Below are 14,749 nucleotides of genomic sequence, written 5' to 3' on the forward strand. Positions count from 1 at the left end.
CACTCTATCTGAGTGCGCTCTCCGTCACCAGCTCGCACCCACTCTATCTGAGTGCGCTTTCCCTCACCAGCTCGCACCCACTCTATCTGAGTGCGCTCTCCCTCACCAGCTCGCACCCACTCTATCTGAGTGCGCTCTCCCTCACCAGCTCACACCCAATCTATCTGAGTGCTCATAATCACTTTGTCTCTGATACTGCATGCAGTTCCCACCAGGGCTCTGCCACTTTCACTATTACCTGCAACATTTTCCCTCACTCACTGTCACCCGGCCCACCACCCCCACCTTCCCACATCACATATTCTCCATGCTGCCCACTGCCCCAACCCCGGGAAATGTCGCATTGAGAGCTGTGGAACCCACTCTATTCCCTCAATGAGACAGAAAGGGCCTGTTTGGTTGGCAGGAGGCAGGGGGTTGTGGAATGTGATGCCTGGTCCAGGCCAGTTACCCGCTCTCCAAGAGCTCTGAGGTCTGAGAGGAAGCATTGGCAAGGCCAGCTCCTGCAACCCCCTACCGGCCGAGATACTGTCCCCTTGGTGCCAATGTCATACTTAGTGAGGCTGGAAACACCTCACCATGACAGCTCCACACTTGGTAGAAGGAGAAACAGTGCAGGAGGCTGAGGGGGAGCAGGCACCTGCTCAGCTTCAGGGAGTGGAGGACCCTGTGATGTCTGCAGAGTTTCTGTCCTCGCACACCGGGAGAACCAGGAGCAGCAGACAGGGATGTGGGGCATCATCGCCTTCATTGACTAGAAGCTGTAGCAGTCTGACCCCACCCGCTGCTTCCACAGATAGCCAGGACCCATCCACAGAGACTGACCTCCAACAACCACAACCACCTTCCTATGTGTGAGGTATGACTCTAACCAGCAGAGAGTTTGCCCCCAATACCCATTGATTCCAGTTTTGCCCGGGCCCCTTGATGCCACACTCAGTCGGATGCGGCCTTGATGTCAAGGGCTGTCACTCTCACCTCACCTCTAGAGTTCAGCTCTTTTGTCTATGTTGAATGAAGGCTGTAATGAGGTCAGGAGCTGAGTGACCCTGATGGAACCCAAATTGAGCGTCACTGAGCAGGTTATTGCTGAGTAAGTGCTGTTTGATAAGCTCTGTTGATGACACCTTCCATCACCTTCTACTATAAACTGTTTTTGTTCATACAACATCCAGACACAAGCTTTGAACACATTGCATTGGTTAGCTGCTTTCTGACGAAACAATACGTACATGAGATAATCCAGGGCTTGATGCAACTTATTGCAACTGAAGAAATATTCTGTGTCTGTGAGGGCTCGTGGGTTTTTTCAAGTAAATCCCAAATATCAATGTTGCCATCCTCCTTCCCGATGATGACCACGCCTGGTCGGGTGAGTGACCAGTGACCGGTTGTGCAGCGTTTTGTCGCACACGCTGAATGTAGGAGGGGTCCCAGCTGAGTAGGAACAGGGAAGCAAACCAGATCACTTTTACAAGCACCACGAGCACAAACATACAGCGCAGACTCTGCACCCCATACACAGTAACCCACCCATTTCAAATCTCCTATTCATAAAGCGCAGGTTCACCTGCTTCTTAACCCTCAGATTTCAATAGTGCCCTGGTTGGAATCCCATCCCCCAGCCTCCATTCACTTGAACGCATCTAACATACTGTCACCCGGACCCTCACCCAGTGCTATCCACAGAGAATCACAGAATTGTTACCATGCATATGGAGGCCATTCAGCCTATTATGCATTCACTAGCTCCCTGTACATTTTAACTCAATGCCAATGCCCCCCAGGCCTTTTCCCTTTGACCCCGCACGTTTCTATTGAAATAACCAGCCAATGCTCTCCAGAATGTCACAACTGAACCTGGCTGTTTTCAGGCAGTGCATTCCAGATCTGAACTACTCGCTGTGTGAAAAAGACCTTTCTTACTTTGCATTTGCTTCTTTTGCAAGAACACTTAAAATCTGCCCTCTCTGGTTCTTGATCCTTTCACAAGCAGAAACAGCTTCTCCCTATCTACACTGTACTGCTGACTCATGGTTTTTGAAAAGCCCCATCAGATCTCCTCTCAGGCTCCTCCTCTCCCAGGAGAACAGTCCCAACCTCCCCAATTCAGCACCATAACAGAGGCCTCTTAGCTGTAGAGCTCTTCTTGTAAACTTCTGCATGCTCCCCAGTACATCCACATCTTTCCTCTAATGCGGGGTTACTCTCTGACCTTGCTCTGGGGGGGAGGGCCACCCTCTGACCTTGCTCTGGGGGGGAGGGGTCACTCTCTGACCTTGCTCGGGGGCGGGGGGGGGGTCACTTTCTGATCTTGCTCTGGGGGTTCACACCCTGACCTTGCTCTGGGGGGGTCACTCTCTGATCTTGCTCTGGGGGGAGGGGTCACTCTCTGACCTTGCTCTGGGGGGGAGGGGTCACTCTCTGACCTTGCTCTGGGGGGAGGGGTCACTCTCCACCAGTGGACCATGGTAATGATATCGACTCACACATGAAGTTGAAAAGTGTGCTTCCTTGTTCTGGCCATAAAGCCCCCACCTCCTACCCCATTCCCACACCCCACAAGCCCACCAGATGTTGCGTGATGCCACTGGAGAATATCACATCTTCCCAATGTTTGCTTGGAGTTATTTTGCTAACACTCTTTGCCACATTGTCGACTTTGCAACTGTGTCTAAACATCATCACATGCGACATGATTTGAGATTAATTAGTGACTAAACCCCACACTGATCAAGTTCCACGTTGGCAGAGAATGGAAACTTCTATCTGAAGGCTTTGTTTTGGTTCAGATTCAAACCCCGGTGACAAAGGGATGGTTTTGTAAATCCGTGGGGCACCTCAAGCACTGAAATTCAATACAGTTCCAATTGTGTCTCTGTGAAGTGGTGACTCACGCTGGTAACTCTGGCAAGCTTTGCTCTGGCTAGGAACCTTCTCAATGGAAAATGGTGACAGGGAGTCATAAGGCAAATATTGAAACCTCACCTAAACCAAAAGGATGTCGAATTCCTCCCAGTACGCCACACCTTGGAAAGAACCATCTTTAATATCATTTAAATACAATCTCAGTTTAAAAATATTGGAACAGGCCACATTTAGAGTGTTGTGAACAATTTTGGGGCCCATATCTCAGGAAGGATACACTGGGTCCAGAGGAGGTTCACAAGAATAGTCCCAGCTATGAAAGGTTTAACATATTAGAAGCATTTGAGGATCCTGGGTTTATATCAGTGGAGTTTAGAAGGATGAGGGGAGAGCTGATTGAAATTTACTGAACAGCTTGGACAGAGTGGATGTTGGGAAGATGTTCCCATTGGCAGGAGAGACTAGGACCCGAGGGTACAGCCTTAGAATAAAGGGAAGACCCTATAGAACAGAGATAAGAAGAAACTTCTTCAGACAGAGAGTGGAGAATCTATGGAATTTATTGCCACAGAAGGCTGTGGAGGCCAGGTCATTGAGCATATTTAAGACTGAGATAGATAGGTTCTTGATTGTCAAGGGGAATCAAGGGTTGCATGGAGAAAGTGGGTGAATGGGGTTGAAAAATTTGTGATTCAGTGGCAGAGCAGACTGAGGCTGAATGGCCTTATTTCTGCTCCTATGTCTTATGTTTTTATGGAATAGTAACTATCAAGGCTGCACTGTTTCATAATACATTGGTAGATCAAAACATAACTGACAGCACAGGAGCAGGCCAGTTACTCCATCATCCATGTCCAATTTTCATATGAGCAATTTAACCTCCCCACCTTCCGTCACCTTTTCCCTGCCACTCTCTAAGACCATAAGACCATAAGGAGCGGATGTACAGCAGTCAGCAAATTTACAGGATTACATTGAAACAGCAGCAAAATGGCACCTAGTCATGATGCTCACAGGCAGTGCAGATATGATGGGCTGAATGGCCTTAATTTTAACCATAACAATTCTGTGATTCTGTCCAGATCTCATGATTTTGAACACTTTGATCAAACCTCCTCTTTGCCTTCTAGTCTCTAAGCATCATAACCTCAAATTTTCTAATCTATCCACAGAACCAGGTGTTGTTTAGATGTTACAAATGTGTGTGTGTGTGTGTGTATACGTATGCGCTTGTGTGCGTGTGCATTGGGGTATTTCTATGGGTCTGCGGGAAGTGGTTTATATAAAGGAGGGTGGTGTGTACATGGTGTTCTTTAATATTTGTTTATGTGCATCACCGGCTGGAATACCATTTATTGCCCATCCCTCATTGTTTTTGAGAAGAAGGTGGTGATGAGCTGTCTTCCTGGAATGCTTCCAATTACGAGGAAACCCATAATGTCCTGAGGGAGGGAATTTCAGGATTTTGACCCAGCGACACTGAAGGAGCGGTGATATACTTCCAAGTCAGAATGATGAGTGCTTGAAGATGGGTGGTGTTCCCATGTACTTGCTGCTCTTATCCTTCTAGAGATGTCTCGCTACTGGAGAAGTTATGGGTTTGAGAGATGCTGTCAGAGTAACGTGTGAGTGTGGAGGTGTGAGCGGACATGGAGGATGGATACTGGGCTGTCAGTGAACAAAGATACACTTTGACCCTGCTCATGCATTAAGATCATTGATAAAAGAGGTGGCTGTGGGACTGTGTCTTGCAGAGTTACATGGGTGGAGGTTATCACAGGAAGTGATAAAAGTTGGGTGCATTCTTAACACTGGAAGCCAATTTTTCAACTCATGGGCAAAGAAACTGAAATGGGAATTACTTACTGTAACATCTTCTCTCCAAATCGCAAAGGTCCAACCTCCTACAGTCAAAATAATATCTCGGAAGAATGGTGACGTTTGCACTGTGTTTACAGGACCATCATGCACTGGATAGCAATGAGTTGGTCTTGGGGCTGTAATATTGACACATATCCCATGTTAAATACAAGTATGTTATAACAAATTCAGATTTTCACCAAAGAAAAAACACATTGAGTGCATTTAGCTCCAAAATTTGGCAAGTCCAGTATTTCTCAATACAGTGTGGATGCTGGAAATCTGAAACAATGCTGGAGAAACTCAGCAGCTCTGGCAGCATCTGTGTGTATGTGAGAGAGAAACAGAGTTAACATTCTGAGCTGAAAGTGTGTTGCTGGAAAAGCGCAGCAGGTCAGGCAGCATCCAGGGAACAGGAGAATCGACGTTTCGGGCATGAGCCCTTCTTCAGGAATGAGGAAAATGTGCCAAGCAGGCTAAGATAAAGGGTAGGGAGGAGGGACTTGGGGGAGGAGCGTTGGAAATGCAATAGGTAGAAGGAGGTCAAGGTGAGGGTGATAGGCCGGAGTGGGGGTGGGGCGGAGAGGTCAGGAAGAAGATTGCAGGTTAGGAAGGTGGTGCTGAGTTAAAGGGTTGGGACTGAGACAAGGTGGGGGGAGGGGAAATGAGGAAACTGGAGAAATCTGAGTTCAACCCTTGTGGTTGGAGGGTTCCTAGGCGGAAGATGAGGCGCTCTTCCTCCAGCCGTCATGTTGCTATGGCCTGGTGATGGAGGAGTCCAAGGACCCGCATGTCCTTGGTGGAGTGGGAGGGGGAGTTGAAGTGTTGAGCCACGGGGTGGTTGGGTTGGTTGGGCCGGGTGTCCCAGAGGTGTTCTCTGAAACGTTCCGCAAGTAGGCGGCCTGTCTCTCCAATATAGAGGAGGCCACATCGGGTACAGCTGATGCAGTAAATGATGTGTGTGGAGGTGCAGGTGAATTTGTGGCGGATATGGAAGGATCCCTTGGGGCCTTGGAGGGAAGTAAGGGGGGAGGTTTGGGCGCAAGTTTTGCATTTCTTGCGGTTGCAGGGGAAGGTGCCGGGAGTGGAGGTTGGGTTGGTGGGGAGTGTGGACCTGACGAGTGAGTCACGGAAGGAGTGGGCTTTTCGGAAAGCTGATAGGGGAGGGGAGGGAAATATATCCGTGGTGGTGGGGTCCGTTTGGAGGTGGCAGAAATGACGGCGAATGATGCGATGTATATGGAGGTTGGTGGGGTGGTAGGTGAGGACCAGTGGGGTAACATTCCGAGTCTTGAATGAACCTTTTTCAGTGTTACTGGTAAATCTTCACAATCAAATTCATTCCATCTTAAAATAAAAAGTTCACTTCTAATGATTGGGTACATGTGGCTGAAAAGAGTTGGATGTAATTGTGATTAAACAACATGTGCATTTTCATATTTTTGTCTTTACCTTTCCATGGCAGGGGCAACATTTGCTGCTGAATTCTATTGCTCCTGGAATGAAGTGGCTTGCAAAACATTTTCAGAGGGCAGTTAAGAGTCAACCATTTATCTGCAGGGAAGGAGTCACATGGAGGCCATACCAGGAAAGGATGGCAGTTTCCTTCCCCAAAAGGAATTAGTGAACCAGATGGGTTTTTACATTAACTGAAGACTGGTCACCATCAAAGAGATTAGGTCTATAGTCCAGATTTTGTTAAAGGCATTTAAATACCAACAGCTACTGTGGTGAGATTTGAACCTTTGCCCCAGAGCGTTAACTAGGGTTTCTTGATGATGAGCCAAAGGACAGAGACTAATGTTATGTTAAGACCATAAATACAGAATTAGGCCATTCGACCCATCGAGTCTGCTCCACTATTCAATCATGGCTGATATATTTCTCAACCCCATTCTCCTGCCTTCTTCCTGTAACCTTGATCCCTTTACCAATCTGTCTTAAATACACTCAATGACTTGGCCCGCACAGTCTTCTGTGGTGATACATTCCACAGCTTCCCCACCCTCTGGGTTGAAGAAATTCCTCCTCATCTCAGTTCTAAAGGGTATCCCCTTCACTCTGAGGCTGTGCCCTCAGGTCCTGGTCTCTCTGCTCATGGAAACACCTTCTCCAAGTCCACTCTCTACCCAGGCCTCTCAGTATTCTGGAAGTGTCAATAAAGTTTGAATAGCATTGAAACAGCACACATGCTGATGAAGTAATTTAGTATGAGTTCCATGAAAATAAATGAAGTGAGATTACCTAACCAGCTGTAAGCTAGGAACTAAATAAATAAGTGGTTGCCTTTGTTGCAAAGCATAGGTTAACCTATTAAATCCACCAAATGCTAGGGTTTCCCATCAATTGTTGGAAATGTTTATCTGTACAATCAAACTATTGTGCATAGACCTTCAAATAATTATATAGCTCAGCATGTCTGCAAGCATGTGAAAGTGGATGAAATAATGATGCACCCACCAGCATGAACTCCGTCCATGCCAGCACTGTAGGTGTTCCTGCAGTTCAAGAAGGCAGTTCACCACAACCTTCTCCAAGTAATACATGCTGGCTTGGCCAGAGATACCACACATCACATTAGAACATAGAACATAGAACAGTACAGCATAGGAACCGGCCCTTCGGTCCATGATGTTGTATTAAACATGATGCCAAATGAAACTAATCACTTGGTCCATATCCTTCCATTCTTTGCATATTCATGTGCTTATCTGAAAGTCCCTTAAAACCCCATATTGTATCTGTCTCCACCACCACCCCTGGTAGTGTGTTCCACATCCTCCCACTCTCTGTGTAAAAAACCTGCTCCTCACATCACCTTTGAACTTTCTCCCTCTCATCTTAAATGCATGTCCCCTAAGTTTTAGACATTTCAACTCTGGGAAAAACATTCTGACCATCAGACCTATCTACGCATCTCATAATTTTATAAACTTCCATCAAGTCTCTCCTCAGCCCCTGCTCTCGAGAAAACAACCCGAGTTTCTCGAGCCTCTCCTTATAGCTCATACGCTCTAATCCAGGAGGCATTCTGGTAAACCTCCTCTGCACTCTCTCCAAAGCCTCCAAATTCTTCCTGTAATGTGGTGACCAGAATTGAACACAATACTCTCAGTGTGGCCTAACCAAAGGCTTATAAAGCTGCAGCATGACATCCTGACTCTTGTACTCAATTCCCTGACCAATAAAGGCAAGCATGCCATATATCATATTGACCAACCTGTCTACTTACATCGCCAGACCACAACAACACGACGGTTGGAGGAAGAGCGCCTCATCTTCCGCCTAGGAACCCTCCAACCACAAGGGATGAACTCGGATTTCACCAGTTTCCTCATTTCCCCTCCCCCCACCTTGTCTCAGTCAAATCCATCGAACTCAGCACTGCCTTCCTAACCTGCAATCTTCTTCCTGACCTCTCCGCCCCTACCCGGATTCCTGAGGAAGGGCTTATGCCCGAAACGTCGATTCTCCTGTTCCCTGGATGCTGCCTGACCTGCTGCGCTTTTCCAGCAACACATTTTCAGCTCTCCGCCCCCACCCCAGTCTGACCTATCACCCTCACCTTGACCTCTTTCCACCTATCGCATTTCCTTCCTATCAGAAAGATGTTGTGAAACTTGAAAGGGTTCAGAAAAGATTTACAAGGATGTTCCAGGGTTGGGGGATCTGAGCTACAGGGAGAGGCTGAACAGGCTGAGGCTGTTTTCCCTGGAGCGTCGGAGGCATAGGGCTGACCTTATAGGGGTTTACAAAATTATGAGGGGCATGGATAGGATAAATAGGCAACGTCTTTTCCCTGGGGTTGGGAAGTCCAGAACTAGAGGGCATAGGTTTAGGGTGAGAGGGGAAAGATATAAAAGGGACCTAGGGCAATGTTTTCACGCAGAGGGTGGTACGTGTATGGAATGAGCTGCCAGAGGATGTGGTGGAGGCTGGTACAATTGCAACATTTAAGAGGCATTTGGATGGGTATATGAATAGGAAGGGTTTAGAGGGATATGGGCTGGGTGCTGGCAGGTGGGACTAGATCAGGTTGGGATATCTGGTCAGCATGGACAGGTTGGTCTGTTTCTGTGCTGTACATCTCAATGACTCTATGACTCTATTTGCGTTTTTGTATCCTTAAAACAAAAGGATAACTTGAGAGAAGGTTGGATAAAGAATAAGAATTCTGGTCACCACATTACAGGAAGAATTTGGAGGCTTTGGAGAGAGTGCAGAGGAGGTTTACCAGAATGCTGCCTGGATTAGAGCGTATGAGCTATAAGGAGAGGCTCGAGAAACTCGGGTTGTTTTCTCGAGAGCTTTCCCAAAATGCAGCACCTTGCATTTATCTGAATTAAACTCCATCTGCCACTTCTCAGCCCATTGGCCCATCTGTAGGCAAGATCGCCAGGAAGACCATCGCCGACAGATTCGTGGCCTCCGCGGCTATCGGGAATAACATCGTTTCTGTCGTCGCCGCAGCCACTTCCGCCCCAGTGACATCACTAACCTGCACATCCACCACGCCACATGCGTCTCCGCCCCCATGCCGATCTCTGTCACCACACCTAACCCCGCCCCCACACCGATCTCCGTCCCCGCCCCCACACCCAACCCCGCCCCCACTCCCAGCTCCAGCCCCACACCAGGTCCTAGCTCCCAGCCCTGCCATCTTTTCACCATCCCTCCAGAACTATCCCTCTCTGAGGATGACAGATCAGTCCTCAGCAGAGGCCTCACCTTCATTCCCCTACGCTCTCGGATTAACGAGTTCAACACGCGGCGAGACATCGAACAATTCTTCCGCCGCCTTCACCTCCGCGCCTACTTCTCCAACCAGGATTCCCGCCCACCCTCTGATGACACCTTCTCCCGCCTCCAACACACCCCATCCACCTAGACACCCCGTGCTGGCCTCTTACCCATCCTCGATCTCTTCATAGCCAACTGCCGCCGCGACGTTAACCGCCTCAACCTCTCCACCCCTCTCACCCACTCCAACCTCTCACCCTCGGAACGTGCAGCCCTCCACTCCCTCCGTTCCAACCCCAACCTCACTATCAAACCAGCAGACAAGGGAGGCGCGGTAGTAGTTTGGCACACCGACCTTTACACCGCTGAGGCTAAACGCCAGCTTGCGAACGCCTCCTCCTACTGCCCCCTTGACCATGGCCCCACCTCCCACCACCAAACCATCATCTCCCAGACCATCCATAACCTCATCACCTCAGGGGATCTCCCATCCACCTCCTCCAACCTCACAGTCCCACAACCCCGCACCGCCCGCTTCTACCTCCTGCCCAAAATCCACAAACCTGACTGTCCCGGCCGACACATTGTCTCAGCCTGCTCCTGCCCCACCGAACTCATCTCTGCATACCTCGACACGGTCCTGTCCCCCTTAGTCCAAGAACTCCCCACCTACGTTCTGGACACCACCCATGCCCTCCACCTCCTCCATGATTTTCGCTTCCCCGGTCCCGAACGCCTTATTTTCACCATGGACATCCAGTCCCTGTACACCTCCATCCCCCATCACGAAGGACTCAAAGCCCTCCGCTTCTTCCTTTCCCGCCGTACCAACCAGTACCCTTCCACTGACACCCTCCTTCGACTGACTGAACTGGTCCTCACCCTGAACAACTTCTCTTTCCAATCCTCCCACTTCCTCCAAACCAAAGGAGCAGCCATGGGCACCCGCATGGGCCCCAGCTATGCCTGCCTCTTCGTAGGATATGTGGAACAATCCATCTTCTGCAGCTACACTGGCCCCACCCCCCACCTTTTCCTCCACTACATCGATGACTGTATCGGCACTGCCTTGTGCTGCCACGAGGAGGTTGAACAGTTCATCCACTTTACCAACACCTTCCACCCCGACCTCAAATTCACCTGGACCGTCTCAGACTCCTCCCTCCCCTTCCTAGACCTTTCCATTTCTATCTCGGGCGACCGAATCAACGTGGACATTTACTATAAACTGACCGACTCCCACAGCTACCTAGACTACACCTCCCCCCACCCTGCCCCCTGTAAAAACGCCATCCCATTCTCCCAATTCCTTCATCTCCGCTGCATCTGCTCCCAGGAGGACCAGTTCCAATACTGTACAACCCAGATGGCCTCCTTCTTCAAAGACTGCAATTTCCCCCCCAGACGTGATCAACAAAGCCCTCCACCACATCTCCTCTACTTCCCGCACCTCCGCCCTTGAGCCCCGCCCCTCTAATCGCCACCAGGACAGAACCCCACTGGTCCTCACCTACCACCCCACCAACCTCCATATACATCGTATCATCCATCGTCATTTCCGCCACCTCCAAACAGACCCCACCACCAGGGATATATTTCCCTCCCCTCCCCTATCAGCGTTCCGAAAAGACCACTCCCTCTGTGACTCCCTCGTCAGGTCCACACCCCCCACCAACCCAACCTCCACTTCCGGCACCTTCCCCTGCAACCGCAAGAAATGCAAAACTTGCGCCCACACCTCCCCCCTTACTTCCCTCCAAGGCCCCAAGGGATCCTTCCATATCCGCCACAAATTCACCTGCACCTCCACACACATCATTTACTGCATCAGCTGTACCCGATGTGGCCTCCTTTATTTGGGGAGACAGGCCGCCTACTTGCAGAACGTTTCAGAGAACACCTCTGGGACACCCGCACCAACCAACCCAACCACCCCGTGGCTCAACACTTCAACTCCCCCTCCCACTCCACCAAGGACATGCAGGTCCTTGGACTCCTCCATCGCCAGACCATAGCAATACAACGGTTGGAGGAAGAGCGCCTCATCTTCCACCTAGGAACTCTCCAACCACAAGGGATGAACTCAGATTTCTCCAGTTTCCTCATTTCCCCTCCCCCAACCTTGTCTCAGTCAAATCCCTCAAACTCAGCACCGCCTTCCTAACCTGCAATCTTCTTCCTGACCTCTTCGCCCCCACCCCCACTCCGGCCTATCACCCTCACCTTGACCTCCTTCCACCTATCGCATTTCCAACGCCCCTCCCCCAAGTCCCTCCTCCCTATCTTTTATCTTAGCCTGCTTGACACACTTTCCTCATTCCTGAAGAAGGGCTCATGCCCGAAACGTTGATTCTCCTGCTCCTTGGATGCTGCCTGACCTGCTGCGCTTTTCCAGCAACACATTTTCAGCATTGGCCCATCTGGTCCAGATCATGTTGTAATCTGAGATAACCCTCTTCGCTGTCCACTACACCTCCAATTTCGGTGTCATCTGCAAACTTACTAACTGTACCTCTTATGCTTGCACCCAAATCATTTATGTAAATGACAAAAAGTAGAGGGCCCAGCACCGATCCTTGTGACACTCAAATGGTCACAGGCCTCCAGTCTGAAAAACAACCCTCCACCACCACCCTCTGTCTTCTACCTTTGAACCAGTTCTGTATCCAAATGGCTAGTTCTCCCTGTATTTCATGCGATCTAACCTTGCTAATCAGTCTCCCATGGGGAACCTTGTCGAACGCCTTACTGAAGTCCATATGGATCATATCTACTGCTCTGCCCTCATCAATCTTCTTTGTTACTTCATTAAAAAACTCAATCAAATTTGTGAGACATGATTTCCCACGCACAAAGCCATGTTGACTATTCCGAATCAGTCCTTGCCTTTCCAAATACATGTACATCCTGTCCCTCAGGATTCCCTCCAACAACTTGCCCACCACCGAGGTCAGGCTCACCGGTCTATAATTCCCTGGCTTGTCCTTACCACCCTTCTTAAACAGTGGCACCACGTTTGTCAACCTCCAGTCTTCCGGCACTTCACCTGTGACTATCGATGATACAAATATCTCAGCAAGAGGCCCAGCAATCACTTCTCTAGCTTCCCACAGAGTTCTCGGGTACACCTGATCAGGTCCAGTGGATTTATCCACCTTTAACGGTAAACCAGCTGAATTTACTTGTTCGACTAAGGCTTTCCTTCAATGTGTGTGAGAAATTGGCTGATGTATGATTTCTCTCTGGGACATAAATCTCTCTAATACTAAAGTGTACATGTGACATTAAATAATGCCCCCAGGCTGCAGGTGGTAAAAGCATAAATTCAGAGAAAATGTTCAGTCACTGCATTGAGCTTAAACCACCCCTCTAACTCAATTGAGATTTCTCTCCACAGATGCTGCCAGACCTTCTGAGCTTTTCCAGCAATTTCTGATTTTGTTTCTGATTTATACAGCATCCACAGTTCTTTCAGGTTTCTCTAACCCACTTCCTTCCTTTCAGACAGTCCTTAATACCCAGCTTCTTTGCTGCTGCTGGTTCCTTGACTTAATATCTCTTATTATCCAGTATTATAATTTGTTTTATAATGTTCCTGCATTTCACTATGCTAATGGCACTATATAAATGTAAGTTCTCGCTGTCTAGGACTTTTCTTGCCATGCTTGATGTCACTATGAGACTGACTGGTGTGGACTCCACTCTTAGAATCAGCCTGGAGTTCACACTAAGAAATATATTGATGACTATCTGAACCTTTTTAAACCTTGTCCCTCTTTCCTGTATCAATCCAGAATAAAAGTCCAGCCAAACTGTACCATTAACTTTTTCCTTCTTCTTTGCAGACACTGATGGACTCACAGAATCCCACTTCACATCCCAGGAGTGTTCAGTTTTAGTTCAGATTTATACTTCCATATTTGCCTCATGTCTTTCACCTTTTTGTAAATCTTTCAATCTGAACCATCTCATTTGACACCAATATTTTACATTATATTGGAGCGTTACACACTTACTGGTCATTTTTCCAGTATCATAGTCTCTTTCCACTTGCCAGTCGACAGAAGTAACCTCTCCATCCTAGACAGGAAGATCCAACACAAATCATTAATATTTCTACACAACCAGTGGTCGACCTTACATATTCTGTGTGACCATCACCCTTGCCCTGACTGGCTTCTGTTCTCCCAATACTTTGATTTTATAGGCTTTGGCTGATAAATAACGAGTAATATTCATGCCACACAAGTGCCAGATAATGCCCATCTCTGACAGGAGAGAGAATCTCACTATCGCCCCTTGACATTCAATGGTATTACCATCAGTGAATCAACATCCTAGAATTACCATTGACCAAAACTCAACTGGACCAGCCACTTAAATAATGTGGCTACAAGAACATGTTAAAGATTAGATCATAATATGTAATGACTGACATAGGCCATTCAGTTCATTGACTCAACTCCTCATTCAATGTGATCATGACTGACTGTGAATTCTGAAGTGATTAACTTACCAACTGACTCCCAAAGCCTGTCCACCATCTACAGTGGCACAAGTCAGGAGTGGGATGGAATCCTCCCCACTTGCCTGGATGGATGCAGCTCCAACAACACTCACGATGCTTGGCACCATCCAGGACACAGTAGGCCACTTGATTAGTGCCACCTTTGATATTCACTCCCTTCATTTCCGATACACATGTAGTGGTATGTACCATCTACAAAGCTCACAGCAGCAACACACCAAGGTTCCTTCTCGAGCATCTCCCAAAGCTGAGCCCTGGACCATCTCGAAGGACAAGGGCAGCAGAAGGATGGAAACACTACCTTCTGCAAGTTCACTCCATGCCATAGGTCATCCCGACTTGATGTTACATTGCTGTTCCTTCATGCCCTTTTTGACAGCATTATGGTGTAACCTACACCACAAGGACTGCAATGGGCTAAACAAAAAGCTATTTCACACTTTCTCCAGGGCCATTAGAAATGAGCAATAAATATTGGCCTTGCCAGTGTGGTCAACATCCAATCAATGAATGAGAAAAAAGTATATTCTTTAAAATGAACAGAAATGGGAGATTTCCCATTTTTTCAGTCTAAGTGTGGGGCAGAGCTTTGGTGAATTTCTTGGCCTCGGCCACTGGCAATTCAGGTTGCCAGGGGCTCCTAGCCAATAAAAGGTGGGCAGCTTCTGGATCTGAAAGATTATTGGTTGAGGTTTACACCTTGGGGATCCAGTGTCAAGGAAGTAAGTTATTTTTTGTGGGACATGCAGAGAG

General features: G+C 48.3%; 1 protein-coding gene across 1 annotated transcript in view; it reads right to left on the reverse strand.

Annotated features, from left to right (window-relative positions):
- The window catches only part of dnai3 (dynein axonemal intermediate chain 3), a 131,542-nt gene that overhangs the window by 26,285 nt on the left and 90,508 nt on the right, over positions 1 to 14,749 (reverse strand). The window contains exons 16-18 of the mRNA XM_043700114.2: positions 13,485 to 13,548; positions 4,735 to 4,865; positions 1,233 to 1,437 (exon numbers count right to left, since the gene is read on the reverse strand). Of these exons, the coding sequence (XP_043556049.2) occupies positions 1,233 to 1,437; positions 4,735 to 4,865; positions 13,485 to 13,548 (400 nt within the window). The remainder of the gene's footprint in view (positions 1 to 1,232; positions 1,438 to 4,734; positions 4,866 to 13,484; positions 13,549 to 14,749) is intronic.

This window comes from Chiloscyllium plagiosum, unplaced genomic scaffold (assembly GCF_037043375.1).
Source record: "Chiloscyllium plagiosum isolate Xiang-an unplaced genomic scaffold, Cpla_swu_hap1 HiC_scaffold_9, whole genome shotgun sequence".
In the NCBI taxonomy this organism is placed as follows: Eukaryota; Metazoa; Chordata; class Chondrichthyes; order Orectolobiformes; family Hemiscylliidae; genus Chiloscyllium; species Chiloscyllium plagiosum.